The sequence below is a fragment of the Leuciscus leuciscus genome, assembly GCF_965113295.1.
Source record: "Leuciscus leuciscus genome assembly, chromosome: 1".
NCBI classification, from domain to species: Eukaryota; Metazoa; Chordata; class Actinopteri; order Cypriniformes; family Leuciscidae; genus Leuciscus; species Leuciscus leuciscus.
The window spans coordinates 59,446,081-59,473,760 of record NC_138725.1 but is presented as its reverse complement, the minus strand read 5'-3'; the positions used below and the strand labels follow the sequence as shown (position 1 = coordinate 59,473,760).

At 41.3% G+C, this 27,680-nt stretch overlaps 1 protein-coding gene across 2 annotated transcripts in view; it reads right to left on the bottom strand.

Annotated features, from left to right (window-relative positions):
• Positions 1–27,680, bottom strand: part of crhr1 (corticotropin releasing hormone receptor 1) — a 136,334-nt gene that overhangs the window by 16,678 nt on the left and 91,976 nt on the right. For both annotated transcript variants that reach the window (XM_082184077.1, XM_082184078.1), the window contains 3 exons: positions 27,067–27,173; positions 6,111–6,231; positions 657–810 (listed from right to left, as the gene is read on the bottom strand). In XM_082184077.1, coding sequence (XP_082040203.1) covers positions 657–810; positions 6,111–6,231; positions 27,067–27,173 — 382 coding nt within the window. The remainder of the gene's footprint in view (positions 1–656; positions 811–6,110; positions 6,232–27,066; positions 27,174–27,680) is intronic.

The following is a 27,680-nucleotide window of genomic DNA, read 5'->3' as shown; positions in this document are numbered from 1 at the left end:
CATCAGTTATGATAAATGAAAGCTCAAGCATGTTCACTTGACGTGTGAGAACCAGGTTCATTCTTGTGTTATGCAGCTTGGTTGAGCTTCCACAAGAGGTTTATTCTCACGTGTCAAGCAGGTATGGTTGAGCTTCTGTTTACAGTATGTTCACTGATCAATGTTTTAATGTGAATAAAAGGCCAAATTAAATCTGTTCAGCATATGAAGCAATCGTGTCTCTTCAGACAATTTGAACTAAACCGCTAAATTCATATAGATTAGTTTTACAATCTCTTTATGAACCCTTTGAAGTGTCAAAGTGGTAGTTGCGTAGCTGTCAATGGAGAGTACAGAACTGGCTCAGATTTTATAACAAATATCTTCATTTGTGTTCCGAAGTCTTACGGGTTTGGAACAACACAAGGGTGAGTAAATGATGACAGAATTGTTCAATCTTTAATCAAAACTACTTTCCTCTTTCACTGATGTCTTAAATCCAACCCTACATATGCTATGTGACACAGCAATACTTTAGATTATGTACGTAATATGGGTTGTGTATTGTGTGTCACGTTAACTTTAAAGCAAACGGACATGTTCAGGGTAATTCTATGAAACAGGTGCATGATCCAAATCTGGATCATTTCCAGAGTTGTGCATCATGGGATACTTACACCAGCCTATACAGATGAACATCCATTTCCTCAGTTTGTCTGTGGAGTATGTCAGTACTATGGCTGTGTGCAGATAGCAGCCCTCTCCAAACATCCAGAAGAAGTTGGTCACATGGAAATAATTATACGCTGCTGTGACCAGCCTGCACCAGATCTGAGAGCGATGAGAGAAATCAAGTTAGATGAGAAACTGTCCTAAATTGTACACTAGGAGATCACCATACCACTTCTTGTATGCATTATCTGTTTTAAAATGCTTTTATTTTTATAGCTTGAGGAAATGAAAGCTTGTGCGTAATTACGTGTGTGTGGAATGTCTACTCTTTATGATTGAAGCTGAGTTCAAACACCAAGCAGGAGATAAAACCTTTCTACTCCAAAAGAAGGGACATTACAGATGGTGGGGGGGGGGATGGAACAGATTTAGATGAAAGTATGATAAAAGCCAGTGGGTTATCGCTTCTCATGACAGGACTATCAGAAGTACAATACCTCTCAGATGGTCCTATCTGAATATCAAAATATTTATGGGTTTGACAGATCAAACGTAGTAGAGAACACTGCAGAACGTTAACTGCAGCACAAATCATAAGGTTTCATATATAATCTTTAAAGTGTTCGATTTTTTTTGTAAATATTATAGGTGTATGAATGAAATAGTCCCTATGAATAGATAGTTTATCAGTAAATACTTAAGTAATAATAACAACAGTGTTGTTATTATACATACATACATATATACACATATATATATATATATATATATATATATATATATATATATATATAGAGAGAGAGAGAGAGAGAGAGAGAGAGAGAGTGAGTGCTTAAACCACTTTCCATTCGCGAAGTGCTTAAATATAACCTTATATGGAATCGTATTCTGAACGTTTAGCCTTTTATTTATTTTTTATTTTTTTATTTAAAATTATAACAACAACAATTCAGTCTTTCCAGTTCACATTCGTTATAATAGTAACAACACAATACGTTAAAGGTAAAAAAAAAAACAAAAAAAAAAAAAAAAAACATGAAGTTACCAATAAAGACAAATAAATTTTGTGACAGATTTGTATCCCATGACAAAAATAGTTTAGTGTCATATTATCCATTAAACATTTCTGAATGAATGTTCATTACTGATATGCATTTCTTGTTTGTAATTAATTTAAGAGACTTAAAATAAAAATCCACCTCTATCAAAAACAACTTAAATGATGGTGAAGAATTCTGGAATTTACATTTATGGATATGAAACTTGCCTAAACAAATGTAAAGGTTTACTATAGTACGTAGTTTCTTTTCTTTGAAATCAAAATAAGTGATAATGTTCTTCCCCTCAATGTTGATTTTGTGTTTTGTTTTACATAATATATAATTCTCAAGTTCTTTCCAAAATGCATTACTGTATGAACAACCATAAAACAAATGGGTTACATTTTCAAGTTCATTTTTACAAAAAGTACATTTGTTATCAATATCAAGAAATCTTGAAATGTACATCTTAGATGGGTATATGTTATGTAGTATTTTTAGATGTAATTCTCTAATTTTATTTGTGACACAAAATTTAAAAGGAACAAGCCATGCCTTCTGCCAATTAATATTCATTAAAATAGCATTCCAGAAAAATTTCCCCCTAGGTATTATTTTTTTGGCATTGTAGAAACATTCTCTGATATGTTTATTAGTACATTTTTTGCTTAGAATGTCAATACAACGTTTAGCCTTAATTATTAGATTTAACCTAATAATCGTCATCTGTGGATTATCAAGACAAGTCTAAAGTCTACATTCAGGCGGAGATAGCCTACTGACAAAATGTATTAAAACAAACAAGAAAAGATACCTTTCAAAAAAGATGAAATTAATGTAGGCCTAATTTTAGAGGAGATAGAGCGAAACAAAGATGTTATTTTTAACAGATTTAAAGGACACCATACAAATAAGGAAAAACAAAACATCTGTGTGGACATTGCAAACTAACTGCAACCCGGGGATCAGGGAAGGTGGTCTCCAAGAAATGCCCAATACATGGCTGGTTTTCGTGCACGTCCGCAAGTCATTGACAGATTTTTTTATTTCAGATTTTGCCCAGTCTTTGAAGCATATTTCTCACATTACTTCGTTCTTTTATGTTTTTTTTGTTTTTTTTTGGTTTTTTTGTTCATTCATTTAATTTAGATGCGTATTTTTTTCTTCCCTTTTTTATTATTTAATTTATACATTCATTTAAACAAAAAACAAGTACAATAAAGTGTACAATAAAAAAGTACAATCAAAACCTTATATTTGTACTCACTTTGCAGTGTAATCTGTTAAATCTAGATAAAAGTGTAATCTACCGTTTGTCCTGCAGGTGACCTCATAAATCTGTCTTCTTACGATGCACTTGGGGATTTACGATTACTCCAGAGCACTCGTAGATCTACGATGATTTTTAAGTGCTACTTAAGTTACGATGCTTTTGGGAAACAGACCGTAATAGATCGTTATAGATCAGTATAGATCAGTCGTACGATCGTTTTTACGAACAACTTAGGCTTACGATGCTTTTGGGAAACGCAGCCCTGATCATTTTAAGTTGTGTATGAATTAGCTTACTCAAATATTTCAAATTAAGAGCAATAAAAAAATATGAGTACAAAATAAAAATTTGCAATTGTAACTGTAACTGATTACCTCAAATTATTTGAGTTTTGCCAATTTATTCGGGATTACAGTGAAGACTGTGTTTCCGAAACGTGTAGATCTACTTTTAACTGGATTTAATGATTTAACCCAGATCATTAAAGGCTGTTTACTTTACCACGTTATTCTACATTTATGAAAAAATATAGCAACAACTGAAACCACACAAAAAGCACTTACTCTGTACGGCCTTATAATCGTGTTATAAAAGTTATATTTCATCCTAACATGACTATAATTATATTAAAGTATGTTGAATTAATTAATGTTGCAAAAATTATGAAATAATACAATTTAATTTCATCTTAAATACATTCCATCAAATAGAGTTTAAGAGTAAGAAAAGCTGCGTTACAACCTTCAGCTGCAAGGTTTCTCTGAATAACGCAGATATACGCATATGTACAGCTGGCTAATGAGAGGTCTGTAATCTGGGTCTGTATAAAAGGTGTTTATTGTGAGAACTGGTGAGAATGGCACACTTGGCATTGCTCGAGGATCGGGCGAGAGCGCGTCTGCAAACAGTGTGACGAAAGGCTTTAAGGAAAGCGTGTGCGGAAAGCTCTTATAAGAAGATGGTTTGGGCGTGTTTTATGCAAATGAATAACCTTGTGCACGTGGCCGCTCATTTAGAATACTCCAAATTCCCTAACAATAGAACGATGTTAAGAACAAATTCATGTGCATACGAACGTGTTGTGAATTAGGTGGAGATTTTTCGTGAGAAGTTCTCCTGTGCATACAAATGCAAAATAATCCACGCTATTTTTAGGAAATGAGATCCAATGTTCTTCTGCAATATAGGGTATATACTTTTTGTATACACATATAAACAAAGCTGATTAATAAACCAACTGACAGAAGAAAAAAAAAATAATCAAAAACAGTATGACAGTACTGCAGCTGGATGAAAAAGCTGTGACGCTCCTGATATTTGCCAGTCATACTGGCTTCTGTGTGTGTCAGCGCCCTGTTTAATCCTGTTTAATCCTAGCCTCCGTTCTTTTGTTTTGGTCATATTTCATAACTGAGCTCTGTCATGTTGTCTCACGAGAAGATAAAAAATCTGTCACTCTCGACTCAAGATTGAAGATCACAGCTGTGAGTTATGACTGAAGTGGAAATTCAAGTGTCACTGAAAGATTATAAACTTTCAGACCTAAGGCTTCTCATTAAAGGGGGTGACTTTTCTCACAATCTGTAGGAGAATGCAAAATCTCAGTCTAACACTTATATCAGCCTTATAGGGGCTTGAGAAACTATTGTAGACTCATTTATTCCAGGCATTAATCAGCAAACTAATAGTCCATAGACCATTACATGTATTCTGGTAACGATTTTATTTCAACATGTGAAATAGTGGGAAAAATGAAAAGCTCTCTTAGTCATAAAGCCTTCCAGCTCTCAGAAGTACTTATTTAGAAATTTACAACCCTCTTTCATAATAGGCCCCCTGGTGTGACAGGAATTTAGGACCTTGTAGAGATTACAAGCTTCTGTAGGATCTTTATTGCTAATTTTGCAGTTATTTACGGAACAATGTCTTTCATTAACTGGCATTGTGTAAATTCTCCACAAAGTGACACTTTTCACAATAAATGTGACATTTTGCGCTATAAAAGTAAATGAAAAGCAGTTGGCTCTGACTTGTGAGCCTTTCCTAAACGAATGCATCTTGTACATACAGCAAAAAAGATCATGCAAAGCTCAACCCCATTAAGCGAAGCGGATCGAATGAGTCAAGATGTTCTTTGTATAAACCACAAGGCAACTGGGATCACTTGCTTGAACCGTAATTGGAACGATTCAACACAAGTGCATCAATGACATTGTGTATTTACACAATTTTATTCACAGTTAAACAGACAACTCCCCATTTTGTCCAAGAAGGCTCATTTTATTTCATCTAGACAGGTCAATAGTAAGCATTTGTCTTCAAATAATTTCTTATCACTTTTGAACATCTCAAAGGAGCTTTACTTGAATGTAAACTAGGAGAATCAGGCCACTGCTATCTATATACAGACCTAGAGGAATGTGTAATAGCCACTTCCGTCTGAAAACACCTTGCAAGTTTTTCTCTAGGGGAGTTCAGAGGTAGAATTAATGTGCTGCTGTGCAAAATCTTAGCATGAAGAGGCAATTAAGTCGGCCCTTGCATAAAATACAGACAAATTATGCTTTGGCAACAGCAAAAGATAAGTATCAAGGACAAACAGGGTGGAATCGAACTCTGATACCATCCGAAAAGCCATGTGCATCATAGAGTATATGGTTGAATTTGAATGTAAGATGGTAGAGCCCTTTGGGACTGAAATAGACGTGGTGGTAGATGAATTAATTGCTTGACTCAGATGAGTTGATTAAGGAAGCACAGAAATGTAGAGGGTAATTAATTCTCAGGGAAGCATAGTGGACGATGAGCTGTTTGCATTCCTCCCAAAACACCCACAGATACACATCTAGTGCCAGTTAGATTTCCACGCCTGTAATGAGTGCAGAAACGGAGACCCAGGTGTCAGGGACGGTTTTTGAATGCAATCAACAAACTTGTGTTTCTCTGCATGTGTGCCAACAGAATGAGGGAATAGCAGCGGGTTGAAGAGAGGGAAATAGTGAGAACGAACAATGGATTGAACAAAAGAGCGGGTGTGCACATATTGTGAGAAAGAATAACAGATTATGGGTGCACTGTTTGTGAATTTTGAAAGGAAAGGTAATAGGAGAAGGAGAGAATATTTGTCTTCGTATGTGTTTACTCACCACATTGCTCTCATGCACCTCTGGATTCATGGTGAGCTGCACCACAAACCAGGTGGCATTTCGCAGGATAAATGCCGTAATCAGGTTCCAGTGGATGATATTTCTCAGACACCGGATACTCCTGAGAATGGAGGAGAAGGAAAGATGGAGGAGGCGAAAGATGGAAAGAAAGAGTTAAGATGTTAGATGAAAAACACTCTTCTTATCAAGGCTTTTAGTTGTCTTTTTCACAGGGTGTGAATACACTCGCAGCTTGACTTCATTTTGTTGTATTGGTAGATCCATTGTGTCGTTGAGTTTTCTCAGCATGCAGTCCCATCAGAGCACATTATGTTTATCTTTAAATGGCACACCGACTGTGTGAAGCGGTTGCATCTTCAAGTACGCAGAGTTTATATTCAGAACTCGTATGATATATACAAAGGGAGTCAATTGATTAAAAACTGACTGACTTAATGACTGACTTTCTTATATGTAGCACAAAAGACGTATTTTGAAAAATGTTGCTAACAAAACAGTTTTGGTGACCATTGACTTTGGACAAAAAAGAAAAAAAAGAAGAAAAAAAAACCTGAGACATCTCTCAAAATATTTTCTTTTATGTTCTACAGAGGATAGAAAATCATACCAGTTTGGTAAATAATGACCAAAGTTGAATTTTATGTCAACACTTCACAGTGAAATGTGTTGTTTTCCCATCGTCATTCTTTTCGTTTGATTCACATCCATTAGAATTTTGTTGTCAGGGTGATAAAAGCAAAGAAAAATGGTTTGGTACTGAAAACAATATTAAACATTGTGCCTAACAGTCCTTCTTTGTGTGTTTTTTACTGCAGAAAATGTCACCAGTGCCTCAGGAGAAACATTTGGATCAGGCTGCTGCTTTGAAAAGCTACATTTCAACATTTCAGCATTTTACAACACGTTTCCTGGTTCTGAAAGGCTTCAGCAGACAGAAGAAGCTGCTCTTATAAGCAACACACTAAACTGGCAGTCAGGATAGTGTTTTAAAGAATTTAACAATTTAAAGCAGGTCAAGAAGTTGAAGGCTAACTCAATGCACTTTGAGTGAACTTGGCTTTCAGACTGACAACCCAGATTTGTGTCATCAAGCGTTGAAAGGTTTTGCCCTAATGGAAATCACAGCATAAACACAGTCAGAAAGGCTAAAGAATATTTTATGCACATAATTCTTTGTTATCATGTTGTATATCGTCATGTGTGCTGGTATAGAACAGCATCAAGATGCATTTCTCTGTAAGCTTCTATTTTTACAAACACATTTGCTTAAAAATTTTATCTGATGTTTTGTTTTACCTTTGCCTTAAAACTGAGAGAAAATTTGTTATTAAACAATTTACTTAGCTTCAGGACTGTTTATATGATTTGTGACATCTACTGGGGTGTCATACTGCTATTTTTTATGAGGGGACCTAAGTGCCAGTTTTGGCTCAACTTGCCTTGGCAAGATAAAACATGATAAAACAAAGAGAAAAAAAAAAGAAAAGAAAATAGTTAGAACTAGAAGTCAGATGTGTTGGTCAAGTTTTCGATTAGAATGCAAGAAGACTAGGGTTCAAAACCCAACCAAACATTTTCTGAAATAGATGAATCAAAATCGTATCTGATCTTGACATTCAGTGATCCTCATGCATTTTTATTCTTTCACAGCGTGTGTTGTAATTTACCCTTTTTTTCTGCTTCTTTCTCTTATTATAGTTATTGCATACATAACAGAAGTGCGATTCAGAGGTCAACTTGCTTGTGATATCAGCTTCAGGCTGGAGCCGGTATTTACGACTGACCAAAGACCAACAGTGACCTCCAAACCAAAGCTGTCATCATTATTAGATAAGCAGCAAAACTTCCCAGATCAGAAGAATAAAAGAATAACTTACATAAGGACGAGAATTTATGAGTAAACTCTTAGGGCGGTTTCTCACTGCCACAAATGAACACCAAGTGGAACGAAAATCAATAGAAAATTCGGTTCTCTTACGAGAGGTACTCTCGTACTGCGTAATATCTTACGCTAGGGGAAATCTCTTTTCCGCGAGATACTGAAGCCAAAAAATTATCCTTAATTTTGAAATAATGTAAAACGCGTTGCGGCAGCATGCAGACATAGGCGAGACAGCTCGCGCGCCTATTGGCTGCCCTGCGGCAACTGCAGCAGCCTATCGATAAGGCCCTATCGTGACGTCATCACCAATGGGGGCGCTTCGCGCCCCATACGTCACGTCCCGCCGAAACGGGCGTGGCCTGGGGCTATAAATATAGCATCGAAAGGCTAGCTTACCGGTTTTTCATCTCTTCAGCGGAGCTCACGCATCGCTGGATCCAGAGAGAAGAAGCCGCGCCGTGGAAACAGCATTTCAGCGGGACGAGTTCGGTACCTGGAGTCGCTGGCCGCGCCGCCTTCAACCACCGTTCCTGCTACGCTATCCGGCGTTATATCCTTTTATTGCTTTGTGTGTGTTCGCCGCCGCGACTCACACTCCTTCTCTAAAAGAGCAGAGCGTCTTTTTCAAGATGTCTCGTCCATCCTGTGGCTCGTGCCGAGCCCCACTCAGCGACGGGGACCGCCATGTCATCTGCGTTTCCTGCCTGGGTGAAGGACATGCGGCTCTAGCGCTCGCTGACGGCGGATGCCCTCACTGCGAGCTTATGCCTATGGCGACTCTGAGGACTCGCATGGCAACTTTCCACGAGCCTGCACCTCCCGCTTCGACGCCGCGCCGTAAAAAGCGCCGTGCTCAGCGGATCCCTGAGCCTCCCACCGAGAAAAGCTCGCCGGTGCGCCTGCCAGCTTCGCCGTCTGCTTCTCTCGAGTCTCTCACTCCCGGACAGTGGCCGCCGCTGGCCGCCGCTTCCGCCGGAGATGACAAGGAAGAAGCGGCAGTTTTCGAGGAGGACAACTGCTCTATCCTGGCTTCGGACAGCGAGGATTGGGCGAGCTCTGTGGACCTCGCCCCTTCTTCTGCCCGCGAGTCGTCAGGAAAATGGGCCAGCATTGAAGCTGAGCTGATGCGTCTGCTCACACAGGCCACAGAGAGCCTCGGCCTCGAGTGGTCCGCGCCCGCCGAGCCTACACGCAACCGTCTGGACGGCTGTTTTCTACAAGGGGACCGCGTTTCCACGCCCTCAAGACCCGCCCCGTTTCTTCCTGAGCTTCATGAAGAACTGGCAAAGTCTTGGAGCGCCCCTTTTTCAGCCAGGCTACGTTCCTCTGCTTCGGCGGCATTCTCCGTGGTGGACGGTGCCAAAGACAGAGGATACCTCGCTCTCCCTCTAGTGGAGGAGGCAGTAGCAGCCCATCTTTGCCCGCCCTCTGCTGGACGGCGGACTAAGACGGCGCTACCTTCAAAAGCCTGCCGCGCTACTTCCACCCTGCACAGTCGCGCTTACACCGCCGCTGGGCAGGCTGCATCAGCGCTACACACTATGGCCACTCTCCAGATCTTCCAAGCTAACCTTCTCCGAAAGCTGGACGAGGAAGGCATGGAAGCAGTCAACGTGGCGGATTTAAGGAGCGCTACGGACCTCGCTCTCCGCGCTACGAAATCCGCTGCACAGGCCATAGGGCGGAACATGGCCTCTCTCACCGTTGCTGAGAGACACCTCTGGCTGACGCTTTCAGAAATGCCGGACTCGGAGCGCTCTGTGTTCCTCGACGCCCCCGTTTCTGCTACTGGCCTCTTTGGATCGTCCGTCAAAGATTTCGCGGACAGATTCGCTGAGGTACAAAAGACGTCGCAGGCCATGAAGCACTTTCTGCCAAAGCGCTCTAGCTCCGCATCAGGCCGCTCTAAACAGCCGTCTGCTCGCAGCTCGCAGCCACCGCCCCCCGCCGCCGCTTCACAGCGTCGACAGGCCCGGGACCAGAGACCACGCTCTCGCTCTGCCGGCCGCCGCCCCCCACAGCGTGGGACTCGGCCGAAGGTTGAGATGAAGCCCGAGGCCTCAAAGTCTTCCTAGCCAGCTTAGGAAAACGACGGTGTTCAAGCCCCGCTGCGGCCGGGTTTCCACCAAAACTTCCCGCTCGTCCAGTTCCATTACATGCGACTGTTCCAGTGTACTCTGCAGTAAACAAGTCGGTTACATTACCCGCTTGCCTGTACACAAACGCCGTTTTCACGGCGACCCAGATAAATCCTGTAAAGAGTGTATTTTCTGGTATTCCGGCCACGGCCGACGGTGTTATGAGTGTAGTAAAAATGCCCACTGCCCAGTGCCCATTCCTACACACAGACACAGCCCGCCCCACAGGGCTCGCGCACATAAAATCGACTCATGTCGATTGCGCACAGAATGTAGTGAACGTGCCCACGTCCCAGTGCCCACAAACACTACACGCTGCATGTCTCTCGGTTTCTGTAAAAACGAAACCAACACACATACAACCGACTCAGGTCGATGGTGTTTTCAGTGCAAATGTGCCCGCTGTCCTGCGCCCACATTCACTCACAGACATGACGAATCCCTCGGTTTCCCCCACGCTCGCCGTCTCTCAGCTACCTGCCGTGAGAGAGCCGAGCGCGGGCGAACCGCCCGCTGTGATCAAAACACTCCCAGCCTCGAGCGCTGCAAATGCGGTGTCTATAATACAGCATACCGAAGCTCCCCGGTCGCCACTATGTCACGACCAGAGCTCCGATCTCATTCAACCCTTAGCTATGCACGCACATGCGTGGGCAAAGCTTCCCGGTGTATCAGAATGGGTACTGAACATTATAGAAAGAGGCTATTCACTACAGTTCGCTCGACGTCCCCGCCGTTGTGCGGTGCGAGTCGAAACCACGGTAGAAAAGGAAGTAGCAAGTGTACTTCGTACCGAAATTGCGAAACTGTTGAGCAAAGGGGCAATAGAGCCTTTATCTCAAGCTCAGAGCGAAGGGGGGCTATACAGCAGATATTTTCTGGTTCCGAAAAAAGACGGGGGTCTCAGACCCATTCTAGATCTAAGACAACTGAACATAGCGCTTTCAAAACGCCGGTTCAGAATGCTCACAACCAAGAAAATCCTCGTGCAAATTCGCCACGGGGACTGGTTTGTGTCAATAGATCTGAAAGACGCGTATTTCCAAATACAAATAGCGTCACGTCACAGGCGATTTTTGAGATTCGCCTTCGAGGGCCAGGCTTATCAATACACAGTCCTACCGTTTGGCCTGTCCCTAGCACCCCGTACATTCACGAAGTGCATGGACGCAGCCCTCGCTCCCCTGAAACTTCGGGGAATGCGAGTTTTGAACTACTTGGACGATTGGCTGGTTCTAGCTCAGTCACATACGGAGCTCATAGAACACAGAACCATTTTACTCGAACATCTCGAGAATCTGGGTCTCAAAGTCAACTGGGCGAAAAGTTCACTGTCTCCCAGTCAGAGAATATCTTTTCTGGGCACAGAACTGGACTCGCTGTCAATGACAGCTCAAATATCGCTACAGCGCAGATTGACTATTCAGCGCATGACAGAATCCTTCCGCCGCGGCACTATAGTCCCGCTAAAGAAGTTTCAAAGGATGCTCGGTCTCATGGCAGCAGCATCCACAGTTCTCCAGCTGGGTCTGCTTCGCATGCGCCCACTGCAGTTCTGGCTACAAGCACGAGTACCGCGTCGAGCATGGACTTCAGGTCTCTTTCGTCTCAAGGTCGATCAGGAATGCGTCTCAGCACTGATACCCTGGAGAGCGACCGACTGGTACCAGTCAGGTGTAAGCCTGGGGACTTCCTCGAGTGTGAGGGTGGTGTCCACGGACGCCTCCACCTCGGGATGGGGAGCACTGCTCGAGGGCAGACCGTTTTTCGGCCAGTGGTCAGAACGGGAAAAGCTTCTGCACATAAACTGCCTGGAAATGATGGCAGTCGACAACGCGCTGAGGCGCTTTCGTCCCCAAATAGCAGGACACCACGTCTTGGTCCGCTCGGACAACATGTCAGTGGTAGCCTACATAAATCGCCAGGGAGGCATCACATCCCGAAACCTATACAGGTTAGCGAAACGCCTCCTGGTATGGGCTCAGCACAATTTGCGCTCGCTCAGAGCAGCGCATGTGCCTGGCCACCTGAATGTGGGACCAGACAGACTGTCGAGGAACAATGTTCCAGCAGGAGAATGGTCACTGCATCCGCAGACAGTCCAACTGCTGTGGCAGACATTCGGCAGAGCAAAGATAGACCTGTTTGCGTCTCAAGAAAACGCTCACTGCCCGTAATTTTTCTCAAAGAGCAGGGATGCGCTGGCCCACGTCTGGCCCCGCTGCCCGCTCTATGCCTTTCCCCCCATCACGCTCCTACCTCAGGTATTAGAGCGGATCAGGGAAAGCAGATGCTCAGTGTTACTGGTTGCTCCGTTCTGGAAGAACCAGGCTTGGTTCCCAGTTCTTATGCAGCTGACGAGCACTGCCCCATGGCCAATACCAGTGAGGAGGGACCTCCTCTCTCAAGCCAGGGGCTCGATCTGGCATCCTCGCCCGGAGCTTTGGTCCCTACATGCGTGGGCCATCAACGGGTACCCTCTGATATCCCAGAGGGAGTGTTAAACACGATCATGCAGGCTAGAGCTCCCTCTACGAGACGGCTCTATTCCTCAAAATGGTCAGTGTTCTCCAGCTGGTGCACAGCACGCGGCTTTTCACCCCTGGACTGTGGAGTGACGGAGGTTCTCTCCTTCCTACAAGAGCTACTGGATGAAGGCAGAGCCCCATCCACGCTCAAAGTCTATGTGGCGGCTATAGCAGCGTTTTCCAAACCAACGCTTGGTCAGTCACTAGGAAGGAACGATCTGGTCATTCGGTTCCTTAGAGGAGCTAAGAGGTTAAATCCTCCCAGACCTCCCTCAGTCCCCATATGGGACCTTTCTACGGTCTTGGAGGCCATGAAGGGTGCCCCATTTGAGCCTATCCAGTCAGTAGATATCAAACACTTGTCTTTCAAAACGGTGTTTCTTCTGGCTCTCGCTTCAGTGAAGCGCATAGGGGACTTACAAGCGCTCTCAGTGAGCGCGACGTGTATGGAGTTTGGGCCAAATGACTCGAAAGTCATACTCAAACCAAGGCACGGGTACGTCCCTAAATCCCTCAATACACCGTTCAGGGCACAGGTAATTTCCCTGTCTGCCCTGCCGGTCTCTAACGAGGAGAAGGACGCCAGCTTCCTTTGCCCAGTCAGGGCGCTAAGGGCTTATGTGTCCCGCACGTCTGTTTTCAGACAGACGGAGCAGCTCTTTGTTTCACTCTACGGACGTTCTAAGGGACTCGCCGTTTCGAAACAGAGCCTATCCAGATGGATAGTCGATGCTATAGCGCTGGCTTACACCTCTAAGGGCTTGCAGTGCCCATTAGGTGTCAGAGCGCACTCCACGAGAGGCGTGGCCTCGTCGTGGGCTTGGTCTAGTGGGATTGCCTTGCAAGATATCTGTATGGCGGCAGGCTGGGCCTCCCCGTCTACATTTATAAGGTTTTATAACCTAGAGGTTCCCGCTCTGCAAGCTAAGCTGCTTTCAGTCTAAAAAACGGTACTGTCTGCCCCGAGTACGTCCGGCCCAGAATACCGAAATAGCGCGAGCAACGCTCGTTTAGATCGCGCAGCTCTATGGGCAATGTGTAAGACCCACTATATTCATCAGTCCAGGCCGGGGTCGCCCTGACTGAGTAAATACCATCACTATAACTGTTCTTATAGGATGCTGCATTACAGGAATGATGCTATTCTAGCCACTCTTCCTGGGCTCTCTGTGAGTCACTTATGATCATGTACTACATGAGCCCGGGCACCTGCCCTTGGGACTTTGGTGCTGGATCATAGCATGCACGGCGTTTTACACTGTTTCCCCTAGCGTAAGATATTACGCAGTACGAGAGTACCTCTCGTAAGAGAACGTACTCGGTTACTAACGTAACCTCGGTTCTCTCTAGAGAGGAAACGAGTACTGCGTATCTTGCCGTGCCTGCGCACGCTCCGGTTCGCTCCGGCGATGAAAAACCGGTAAGCTAGCCTTTCGATGCTATATTTATAGCCCCAGGCCACGCCCGTTTCGGCGGGACGTGACGTATGGGGCGCGAAGCGCCCCCATTGGTGATGACGTCACGATAGGGCCTTATCGATAGGCTGCTGCAGTTGCCGCAGGGCAGCCAATAGGCGCGCGAGCTGTCTCGCCTATGTCTGCATGCTGCCGCAACGCGTTTTACATTATTTCAAAATTAAGGATAATTTTTTGGCTTCAGTATCTCGCGGAAAAGAGATTTCCCCTAGCGTAAGATATTACGCAGTACTCGTTTCCTCTCTAGAGAGAACCGAGTACGTTTTAATCATCTACGAATCAAAATTAGAAGCAAGCACCATTAAATAATCTCTATTTTTTAAAATGTAACTCTCAAAGCTAAGGACAGATGGGTCATAATGATCACATGTGACATATTACCAGTTCATATGGAAAATGGGCTGACATTCTCCATGCATGTTGAAAGTGGAGTTATGCCAGATGAAATGTACCCAGAAACATGAGGGTTTATTCCTTATCCTTTCTCTGGAAATGTTAACCTATTAAGGGTTATTAAGTGATGATAAATAGACACATGGCATTGATTTTACATCACTTATTTAAACCAGTTTATCATATGTCATTGATTAGTTTAAGTTCCACTGGCTGCTGAAATGTTTATGCTCATAAGAGCTGATCTTTCACTCTCTCTATGAACTTCTGACCTCTTTTCCAATTAATTCTGACAGCTCGAAGGAAACAAATGTAAAACAGAGAGATGGGAGATTTTGTTGAATTGACCTCAACCAATCAAAAATGTGTCGCTTTCATGTTGTCTCCGACCAATAACATTTCCTGTCAATTAACAAAGAAATGGGAGTTTCAATTACTATGCTGTGATAAAGTCTATAAAATAAATGAAAAAAAAATCGAACATTCTGGAATGCTTATTTTTGTAAATATTAAACTAATGCATTTCACATTCACTACAGATCTATAAACACATTTGAAACACACAGATCCCATAAACACACAGTTAGCAGTTGCCTCAGTTGTGCATTTGTGCGTCATCTCAGCAGGAAGATGCTAGTCATGGAGAAATTCATTTATTGCAAGGGATGCAAGGAAACAAATTATGACATTGCTCAGCACCAAAGCTTTTATCTCTCTGCCTGTGTATCTCATTAGCAGATCAAACTTAAAAAGAAAACAACATCAGCATGAGAGGCAAATACTTTCCTAAACATTTCCTTGCAAAAAGAACATAAGTTTTTAATTAAATGTGCTATAGTGCAATTTTATGCTTGAATTGTAGGCGGGTCCAGATGGCGGGCAGTTTTCTACAAATCTACAGAATGGATTTAAAGCTAAGATTTTTTAAGCATCAAGACATTGATAAACAGACAGACAGATATAATTTTACTATATTACTGTTTCTACAGTTTTTTTTTTTTCAGTAAATTTTTTTTTAAAAAATAAGATTTTTTTTTTATAAATGCAGCCTTGGTGAGCATAAGAGACTCCTTTCAAAAACAGTATACACCAGAATTATTTAAAATATTTAAAATATCTAATATATAGCCCAATTATTTCCCATCTGTCATTGATGAATGGGAATGCTAATGGACAGACATATTTCTCCAGGTATTACAGACCTCCTTGAGATATAAACACCCATTCAGCTGTGATGGTAACATATCAAAGAGGTGAGATGTCTTGAAAGTGACATCGGAGAGTGGCTCCATTAGAGGCCTGGAATAAAGATAAAAAGTATCCGTGAATGTTCTTTGTAAAAGCCTCTCTCACACAGACATGGAGTCACTATTCTTTAAGCAGATCCTTTACCCAAGCATGAGACGAAACAACATTTCTCAGCTGGAAGCTCTACCTCAGCTAATTATTTTTTACTGTTTGTCAGATTTTACAGCAAGATCAAAGTACTGAAATGACATTTTGTTTGAGAAGGGATATAAATAAACTCCCGTCTATCAAAACTATCTGTGATAAACACGTTGGGGAGAAAAAAACATCTGACATCTGGAGGATGGATGGATGGATTGTGAAAATGATGATGCAATTTTCTTTGTGACAGATGGGAAGGCGTGCCGTCTTCTGAATGGTAATCGCCAGCTTCAGAGATTTATGAAGAAGAGATGAGATGAGACTTGACGTCTAAACTCAAGTCATCACTGATGTTTTTGTATAGTGTCTCGGATTTATAATTGCATATTAAAGGTTATCTGACTGAGTGCCAAATGTGCTGTCAAGCTTTCTCATTTCATATCTTTTTCATCTAATTTGATTAGTAATATTACAGTTAGAGCTGACAGTTTAAAACATTCGTTTAGTGCAATTAATAAAAAACAAATAAAAAAAACAAAGATAATACAAAGAAGAATCCATTGTAGCAAACTTCAACAAAAAAAAGAAAGAAAAAATTCTGTTTGCTGAAGGCCAGTGAATATTTTCAAAATGGAAATAAAATGAATCATACATTGACTTTTGAATCTTGAATAGTGATTCATATATTGACTGAATATATATACAGTGGGTATACGGAAAGTATTCAGACCCCCTTAATTTTTTCACTCTTTGTTATATTGCAGCCATTTGCTAAAATCATTTAAGTTCATTTTCCCCCCCTCATTATTGTACACACAGCACCCCATATTGACAGAAAAACACAGAATTGTTGACATTTTTGCACATTTATTAAAAAAGAAAAACTGAAATATCACATGGTCCTAAGTATTCAGACCCTTTGCTGTGACACTCATATATTTAACTCAGGTGCTGTCCATTTCTTCTGATCATCCTTGAGATGGTTCTACACCTTCATTTGAGTCCAGCTGTGTTTGATTATACTGATTGGACTTGATTAGGAAAGCCACACACCTGTCTATATAAGACCTTACAGCTCACAGTGCATGTCAGAGCAAATGAGAATCATGAGGTCAAAGGAACTGCCTGAAGAGCTCAGAGACAGAATTGTGGCAAGGCACAGATCTGGCCAAGGTTACAAAAAAATTCTGCTGCACTTAAGGTTCCTAAGAGCACAGTGGCCTCCATAATCCTTAAATGGAAGACGTTTGGGACGACCAGAACCCTTCCTAGAGCTGGCCGTCCGGCCAAACTGAGCTATCGGGGGAGAAGAGCCTTGGTGAGAGAGGTAAAGAAGAACCCAAAGATCACTGTGGCTGAGCTCCAGAAATGCAGTCGGGAGATTGGAGAAAGTTGTAGTAAGTCAACCATCACTGCAGCCATCCACCAGTCGGGGCTTTATGGCAGAGTGGCCCGACGGAAGCCTCTCCTCAGTGCAAGACACATGAAAGCACACCTGAAGGACTCCAAGATGGTGATAAATAAGATTCTCTGGTCTGATGAGACCAAGATATAACTTTTTGGCCTTAATTCTAAGCGGTATGTGTGGAGAAAACCAGGCACTGCTCATCACCTGTCCAATACAGTCTCAACAGTGAAGCATGGTGGTGGCAGCATCATGCTGTGGGGGTGTTTTTCAGCTGCAGGGACAGGACGACTGGTTGCAATCGAGGGAAAGATGAATGCGGCCAAGTACAGGGATATCCTGGACGAAAACCTTCTCCAGAGTGCTCTGGACCTCGGACTGGGCCGAAGGTTCACCTTCCAACAAGACAATGACCCTAAGCACACAGCTAAAATAACGAAGGAGTGGCTTCACAACAACTCCGTGACTGTTCTTGAATGGCCCAGCCAGAGCCCTGACTTAAACCCAATTGAGCATCTCTGGAGAGACCTGAAAATGGCTGTCCACCAACGTTTACCATCCAACCTGACAGAACTGGAGAGGATCTGCAAGGAGGAATGGCAGAGGATACCCAAATCCAGGTGTGAAAAACTTGTTGCATCTTTCCCAAAAAGACTCATGGCTGTATTAGATCAAAAGGGTGCTTCTACTAAATACTGAGCAAAGGGTCTGAATACTTAGGACCATGTGATATTTCAGTTTTTCTTTTTTAATAAATGTGCAAAAATGTCAACAATTCTGTGTTTTTCTGTCAATATGGGGTGCTGTGTGTACAATAATGAGGAAAAAAATGAACTTAAATGATTTTAGCAAATGGCTGCAATATAACAAAGAGTGAAAAATGTAAGGGGGTCTGAATACTTTCCGTACCCACTGTATATATATATATATATATATATATATATATATATATATATATATACACATACATTTTCTTATTAGTTGACATAATACGGTAAAATTATAGACACAATGTTAATGTTAATTTAATATTTTTAAACTGAAAGCCCCAACTATTATATTTAAAAGACAAACAAACAAAATTCCCCTCGCATACCATCCAAAAACTGCCGTAGATACTGAAAACGCTGCATTTCAAAGGTTTTCGCCTCAAGTCTTTATTTGATTTAATTTCCTCCACAGTTAACTGATGGAAGCTTGGCTGAGCTGCAATTGCTAGTGTGATGGATGAATGTAGACAAACAATGGTGGAGGGTGAGGATGACTTTTATCTTGAGGAAAGACGCTGTGAGGCCAGTGTTGTCCTTGTGGAAACAGAAGCTTTGGGCGTTTAGCAGCAGCGTATCTGCTGCTTATGCAGTTCCCTGACCTCGTTCACACAACACTCTGAGCAGCTGCCTCTGACATTACTTTCTCATTAGTTACGGATGAACAAACTGCACGCACGCACACACACACACACACACACACACACACACACACACACACACACACACACACACACACACACACACACACACACACACACACACACACACACACACACACACACACACACACACACACACACACACACACACACACACACACACACACACACACACACACACACACACACACACACACACACACACACACACACACACACACACACACACACAGTGTAAATATACTATGCTGGCAAGTGTTTGTGGATAAATGTGGCTCTACTTTTCTGTTAATTAAGTCCTGTTAAAATGGTATATTCTTTGAGATGTTTCTGTTAGGATGTGTTTTCCCAGCTAACAGATCTGACTCTTACTGCATGACTCATTAATTTTACCCCCTGCAGTTTTCAGTTGCTTAATGCCACTTCAAAAAGAGAACTGATTAATGTTTTTTGTGTTTACAACATAAATATCTGTGTAAAAAATATTGTTGATAAAAGAAAATTGTGCTAGTCATTAAAATGTGTTGTTAATTTGTATTTAAATCCATATGCTGTTGTTTTTCTGTGAAACACACACACACTTCACTTTTTCCCATACAATGACAGTTCATCCTAATCATGTCAAAAAAAGAAAAGAAAAAAAAGTAGTGTATATTGCAACCCCTTGGAAAACCAGACTTCAATTTCAAAGTGAAATGTGCAGTGATTGGCATGCGACAGTTGAAGTTGAAGTTTACGTTACATTAATGTTGCACATACTGTGGCAGTTCGGGAATAAAATGTCCGGTGAGTGGCGCTAAAAGGTTAATATGCCGTCACGTTTAATGTACCATTTACACTAAACCCTACCCAAAACATAAGGTCATAACATAGTACTTTTCAAGGAACTATGTGAAAATAAGTTCAATAATTCAATAATCTGCTCCATTAATCATAATTTGTGTGAAAATAAATAAAAATGGTTGGTGTTTTACTGCCACTACTGTTCATTTCAACTGGAAACTGCAGTGAATTGTATGTATAGGTAAGTTTTTGGAGTTTTAAATAAATTACACAAATATAAAATGAGCCCATGTTGTTATGTCTAGAGAGCAATAATCTTCTGAAGCCATTCAATGGATTTGTTTGATTTAAAAAATATATATATTAAAAGAAAATCTTTGATATTCTTCCCTGAAACTTATTTGTGTCCAATCACAGATGCCTTATCAATGCATCACACCATGTTTGACAATATTGGCAACAAAACGGCATTAGTTCGTGCATGTGTCAAAAGAGAGAATGTTTCAAATATTCTCAGAATATGTGAAATGGAGAATGAACTGACTATCGTGTTGTATGTCAAAGAGCTGTGTAAAGACTCATCGTTTGTAATCCAAGCGGGGGAAAAATAACACCACAAAGGTCTGAAACAACATTGTGATGAGTAAATGATGACATAATTGTCCTTTTTGTGTGAACTATTTATTATCAGACCAACTCCCTGAAGCTCAGTGACGTTTTTTGCAAGTGAGTCTTATCTTCCAATGACCTTCCAGTAGACGTGCACATGGATGTCCACTGTGGCTCTACTGGAGTGTGACTGACCCTGTTTCCCATCCCCCTGTGCTCCAAACAAGCCTCTAAATCCCTGTGAGCCACGCAGGAAAAGGCCACACATGCAATACCAATCCAGCCTACATCATCTGGACATGAACCTCTATTTGATAGTGTATTTGTGTGCAACACATTTAGTATGAGCAGCTGTGTGAAACACCTAAATTATTCATCATTAAACATCAAGCACTGGAAAATCCACTCCTGATCTAAGTGGAAAAAAAACAGTTTTATAATAGATATAAAGGACGCAGTTCCTTCTGGATCGATGAGCACAAACAAGAAAACATGATGAGGTTCGGGATGGGATGTAAGATTATGAAAAAATTAATTATATGCTGGTTATATGCTATTATATGAAATTATACGCTAACAGATGCTGGATTTTGCTCTTCATTCAGAAACAATTTATGGTTTCAAAGCTAGCCTGCTATTGCTAGCCTCTCCATACCCTTCCTTAAATGTTGTTATGTGACTGGATGGTCAAGAAAAAATATCAAGCAAACTAATTAATAAGATACTTAGTATTCATGCGTTCAGTCTTTGTTATTCTTAGTAAATCCACATAAGTTTAAAGTTGTACTTTTTATTGATACAAAGAAGCTAGCTTCATGGTTTGTGTACAAAAATAATTTTGATGATGTTCATAAATAACATGGCTTACTGGGATAGGTGTATGAGTATTCTTTATATAAATAAACAGCCAGTGTTTTAAACTCCAAGGGTTCCATATGTGAGGACATGGATCATGGGCCAGGAACACAATCCTTCTCCAGTTACCACCCAAGCAGTTAATCAGAGCACTATTTTTTGCTATGACAGCTCACAGATTTCACCTTGACAAAGTGGAGACTAATTACACTTTTTCCCCCCTAGAGTGTCTTAATAACATGTGTCAAGGCCTTATCACTGTTAGTACTAATATTGGTTGTCAAAAGTAAAGTTTAACTGACTGAGCAAAAGAGGATGAGAAAATTGTGATTGATTTATAAACCAGACATGAACGTAGAATTCTTTTAAGCAGCTAATAATTAGAGTGAGTGCCTTAAAATCTCTTCTCATTCTAATTGGCTGGCACTTATTAGAACAAAATCCACTTCTTAAGCTGTCCATTATGCCACACACACACGCACGCACGCACGCACGCACGCACACACACACACACACACACACACACACACACACACGCACAGAAATGAAGCAGATTTTAATCTTGGTATTTTAAAGGAATGTTCATGTCTGGTATGAACAAAACATTTTCACAGGCTAATCAGATGTGAGGAAGAATTGTACTAATTAGGTTAATAAAGCATTAACTCCTTTCATACCAGTACAACCCCTAAGGACTAAAATGGTGTCCTTAATTTTTTTGCAATACCTCAAAGCGGGAGGTCAGCAAATCTTTAATTGTTCAATCCACACTCAGATCACACACAGGGCCTGAGTGCTCATGTTGCCAACCAACACCATTGCCGCTGAGGGTGAGGGTGGTGGTGGGGATAAGGGGGGTACTCGTGGTGGTGACAAGCTGGCAGTGCTGGTGACAAGTGGCCATAAGTTCTCCCCAGTGGAAACCTGGGAGTGTGCCTGCTGTAACATTCATTAAACAAACTATTACCACAGAACGAATCCTATTCATGCAGCATAATTATGATTGAAATAGAATTTCTTTTACAAAAGACAAAAGTGTTGTTATTCAGTTCGAGTCAGTTCAGTGTTGATTCATTTCAATTCAGTTCGGTTTGGCCTAAGTGCTAAAATCAATCCTTAAAACATATTAATCCCCACTCATTCAATCTCCATGCTTTTTTAAGCATCTCTTCCTTTCACACGCCTCTTACTTCTGAGTCTCTGTAAGGGTCTTGCAATCTTCCGGTGCATGCTCATGACTGCATGTGTTTTGGTTATTAGTATTCCCAGTGCCTGCACTAATAGGAGTGCATTATCACAGCTGTCTATTCAAGTCCTCCCCCTCATCACTCGCTTCCTATTGATCCACTGCCCCAGGCCTTTTCCGGTTAAGATGTGTCCTTTCAAGAATAATCACCCGCTCAGAGCGTTTGCTATCAGTTGGGCTCCACAATCGGATCCTCTGCGGCTAATACTGAGGAGGGTCACAGGCAAAAGCACAGAGTGAGACAATTTTAAGCCATAAACAAAAACTATAAACTTTCAGGGAGCTAAAGCATTTCAGGCCGCTCTGCAGGGGGTCAGTGCTAACAAGCCATGGCTGCTTTGCGCAGGGCCTGCGGCACTAGAGGAACGAGCACCCTAGAGCGTCCTTGAGCCCAAATGGTGTGCAGATGTACTGGTAACATCCCGTGCTGGGGCCCAGTAAGAGCGACCTGTCTGTCCACTCGCACAGAATGGTGGGGGTGCTGGCGAAGTGCCATCGCCTCATACAGCGGCCATGTGCTCTGAGGTCTGCTGACTCTATCCCCCTGCTGAACCTCATTGCGTAAGCATGTACGGAAATAGAAGAGCAGAGGTCCTCCTTATCTAGTGCTGCTTAAAGTAAGAATAAGTTTTCTTCTGAATGTTTCAGGAGTGAGAGAAATCACTCGCATTTAAGAGGTTAATGGAAGGCTATCACATCACTAAAGCACTATTCAAATGGGAGCACAGTACTGTTCAAAAGTTAACATTTTATAATGTTTTTGTAAAAAGTCTCTCATGCTCTCCAGGGCTCCATTTGTTTGGTCAAAAATACAGTAAACACTGTAATATTGTGAAATATTATTACAACTTAAAATAACTGTTTTCTATTTTAACACATTATAAAATGTACAGTAATTCATTCCTGTGATGGAGAAGCTGTATTTTCAGCATCATTGCTCCAGTCTTCAGGATTCTTTGGTGAATAGAAAGTTTAAAAGAACATTTATTTAAGAGCATTTATTTGAAATAGAAATCTTTTGTAACTTTCTAAATGCCTTTACTTTCACTTTTGATGCGTATCTATACATAGAGATTGATTGATGCGTACATATATGCGTAGGCATATATGTGTGTATGTTTATATGTATGTAATGTTCAGATGGGAAGCCAACAGTACTACCAACTATTATTAAACCCAGAAAGTTGGCAAAAATGTCCATATTGAAGGAGCAGCAGGCAGTAAAACAATTTTAGCTCATAGTATTCGACAAAGGTCAAAACAAATGAGGAAAAGCTATGTGAAATAATAATATACCACAATCACAGACCTTCCTATCCAGACAGGATTACAGTTCTCAGAGGACCATAATTATTCCATTATTTTAACTGAGGATGTTTGAGGGAAAGCACCATCATGTTAGATTCTGACAGGATTAATAACACAAAATGGATTTGTGAAACACAAATTTACATGACCACCTGAGGGAAAACTAGACCTGTCCAAATAGGCTTTATCTTTAAAAACATTTACACCAGAAAACTGTTAAAAAGCTTATACTACTAATGGGGCAGTTTTAACAAAGTGCTATGTCGTCATTTTTATAAATTTGTTTTTGCCAGAGGACATCTAATGGACAGTTCGTCAGCAAAATGTAACAGGACTCATGCTAATCTAGTTAGAGAAAGTAACAAGCACAATTGCTTTGTTTGGTTTTTGTTTTAAATGAAAGCTTTGATTGTTTGAAATAATGAAGCATTATTCAATTTAGTTAGACACACATAATCAAAGCCACTATGCAGTTTTCAAAGAAAAACTATATGTACTACTTTCCCAAGAAATATATATATATATATATATATATATATATATAAACACTTCCCCTGTGGGGTAAAGATTATGAAAGCAGCCTCTATTTTCAACTTGCATTTATTTGGTTTATTTTGAGGCATTATATGCAGAGAAATGCTATGGTGTGTTTACTGTCAAACTCCTTCAGTGAATTCCCTCCTGTCTCTGGCCTCAGGGCACATGCAAGAAGGTTTTTGTGTCACACAGGACAGGAAGGTCCTCCCAGTCTAGCCTTTTGTCAAGAAACAGGATGAAAACAGCTAGCTGCCAACCGCGTCTTGTCATTATGCCACAGCAGCTTTGCTCTCCTTTCATACTTTGATGCCCCCTGTTTTTTACCCAGCACCACTCATCCTGTGAATGACAGAGGAGCCGGGGTAAACTCCGCTGACAGGTGAGCACTGGTGTGGAATACACAGGCCATTCCTAATATTACCTTTGAGGTTACAGTGTTTTGTCATCTTAGTGAGAGTGTAGTCAATTCCCTCTTGCTACTGTCAGTATCGGCATGTTAACATTTAGATAGGATGCCTTTATCTAATATGCAGATTATAAGTCTTATTTTCTGCTCTTACACAATGCAGTAAGGCACCAAACATTGCAACTGTATTTACCTAATACAGTAAGTCCTAAATATATAGTTCTTAACTAAATAAAGTTGCTAGTTCATTTAATGAGGGTAAGGTCCATTAGCTCAGTGAGTACTTCATTCTGATTGCCTGACTGGATCTTGTCTAAACACTACAGCTGAATGGTTTGGTTTTATTTTGATTATTTGACAAATATTGCAATCACAGTATGATATACAAAATCCCATATTGATGCTGCTGTTTAAACATTAATGCTACCAAAATAAAATAATGCAATTTCACACAGTTGATCTTTCAGGGTCTTCACATTTGGGACCTCTTTAAATAAACCAAACACAGAGCACTTGAGCCAACATTTATAATTAATGTATACATCATTTTTTTTTAAAAATAACATTTATTAAATTAATATTTATGATTCATGGAGGGTGTCCTAAAAACACTGCCAAATCCGGGAACCCTTACTGTGCAAATGCTGTTTGCTAAAACATTAATAAGCCAATTTAATACTCCTGTCCTTCTGTCCTTGTGGGCAGACACAGCATGGCTGGAAGGTCTGAGAACAAGAACGCTTGGTGTTTAACCTGAACATCTGTTCACCGTGTATTTCATTACACAGTTTCCCCTGCTAGAGGACCCAATTCAGCCAAACTGCAACTTCACGACCTCTGTACACTTGCACCCAGCCTCAATCGATCCATGGCACACTGACTTTGGAACATTAGCTAGACAGACAGAGGGTAATCAGTAAGGCACATTGTTTGAAAAGCAGCATCCAGTAAAACTGCGTATAAGCTGACTCCTAGCGTGATTTTGATTAGAAATCCAGGGAAAGATGCCAGAATATCTTCCCCGGATTAATCAAGGCAGATTAAGTCTGAGATAATCTAGTCTAAATAATCCTAAACAGCATGGATATTTCATCTGTCCACTTGGCCCAATCTGTGGCACTAACACCAAAGAGTGTGTGGGAATGCTGAAATATGTGATGACCCTCCTCCTCACATCCAGTTTGCCACGCCATTGATCCAGGCTAATTAAGCATTGGACACGATCCCACAGAAAACAAGTCTCTCAGTTTGATTGAGTATAATATAATGAGAGCCAGCTCAATGATACTTCCGGACTGGAATAACCCAAGATGAAGAGGAGTGTGCATGCCCTTGATATCCCGGTAAGGTATCTTCATTTCTACACCATCAGTCTGAAATCTCATTGCCGGGGAGCACTCCGCTGACCCATGGCATATCGATTACTCAGGTGCCTTGACAAGTGAGAGATAACCTATACAGGTTGTCCTTGGACCTCAGAAACTCAGAGTCCAAGAAGGGCTTGCCGCCTATGATCTCATCGAGGAATATATAATTCTCTGTTCCCTGTCATTCGGATGGCCACCTGATGTATAGTTTCGGTCAGCAGCTGGAAAATCAATTGATGTACTGAAGAGATGTGACAAGAAGACAGCCTATATTTGTGTTTGGGGCTGGGCCCATGTCTCTCTTAGTTAAACTGATTTAAAGTTGATCCAAGCAAAGGACACTGGACACATTAGCAGAGCTGTCCAGAAAAGGGATCATTCGTGGGGATATTGGGATATTTGGGATTATTTGCACAGGCAAAAGCGATCTACAGAACCTAAGATTTAAATCTGAAGCTGCCACTGAAGGAGAATGCTGTGATTTATATGATTATCCAATGGCAGATGGGGAAGCCTCTTTGAAATGTTATTTCTGCAATTCCATTTAGTTAGTGGCAAAGAAATGACACAGTTCACCTTTAAATGAAACATAACCAAGGACTCCATTAAAGGGATAGTTCACTCAAAAATGAAAATTGTGTCATCACTTACTCAACCTCGTGTTGTTCTAAACCTGTATGGGTTTCTCTGTTCTGTTGAACACAAAAGAAGATATTTTGAAGAATGTCGGTAACCAAACAGTTGATGAACCCCATTGACTTCCATAGTATTTTTTTTCCCCACTATGGAAGTCAATGGGGTCCATCAACTGTTTGGTTACCGACATTCTTCAAAATATCTTCTTTTGTGTTCAACAGAACAGAGAAACCCATACAAGTTTAGAACAACACGAGGTTGAGTAAGTGATGACACAATTTTGTATCCCTTTCTATTCTGAACTATCCCTTTAAGACTCCTGAGTAATAATGGATCTGTGCAATGAAATTCCCGCCTAAGGTAAGAAACTAAATCCTTTACTGTCCTGAGATCCCTTTGTCCACTCACTTTACAACGTAGTAGCAGCAGCAGCAGCAGCAGCTCATACATGATTATCTCTCATGCAAGTCCACCGGTGTGACTAATACAGAAGTTCAATTCCACTCACTCAGCTCTTGAAAACCCCTCACAGCCAAGGCACTCACCCACCTGAGTCTCATAAAGAGGATGAAGGCGACCAGCAGGGCTCCCAGAGAGATGCAGTGTCCCAGGTAGTTTATGATGACTGCAATGTGGTAATGCAGCTTGCTCTTCTTCTATAAGATCACAAAGGGACAGACACACACAGAACACATTAGGAAGATTAGAGACTGATGTCCTGTAGATATCTGGCATCTAAATCCCAACATGGAATAACTCCTAAAAGCTTTTTGGGGCATTACAGGGACAGAAAAAAAGAAAAAGAAAAAGAAAAAAAAACTTGGCGGGATAAAAAAACAAAAACAAAAAAACATATGAGGACTCAGGAACTGTTATTAAATATTTTAAAATTCAATTGGAAGGTATTGAAAAGGATCCTTAGTCAATAATCAAAGCAGCATCCATTTTCTTATTTGAACTATTCAAATAAAACTGGATTAATATGCAGTGTCATATTAAAAAAAGTTTGCATTTGTATTTGTTAAATTAAGAAATTGCACTCCCATTAGTCCTTTTTCATACTGATTGTATTGACTGCCTTTACAATCCTTTAATCTTTACATTTTCTAGATTATTATGCTTATCTGGTGCTGCCACATTAGACTTGTGTCCCTCAGTGGCAT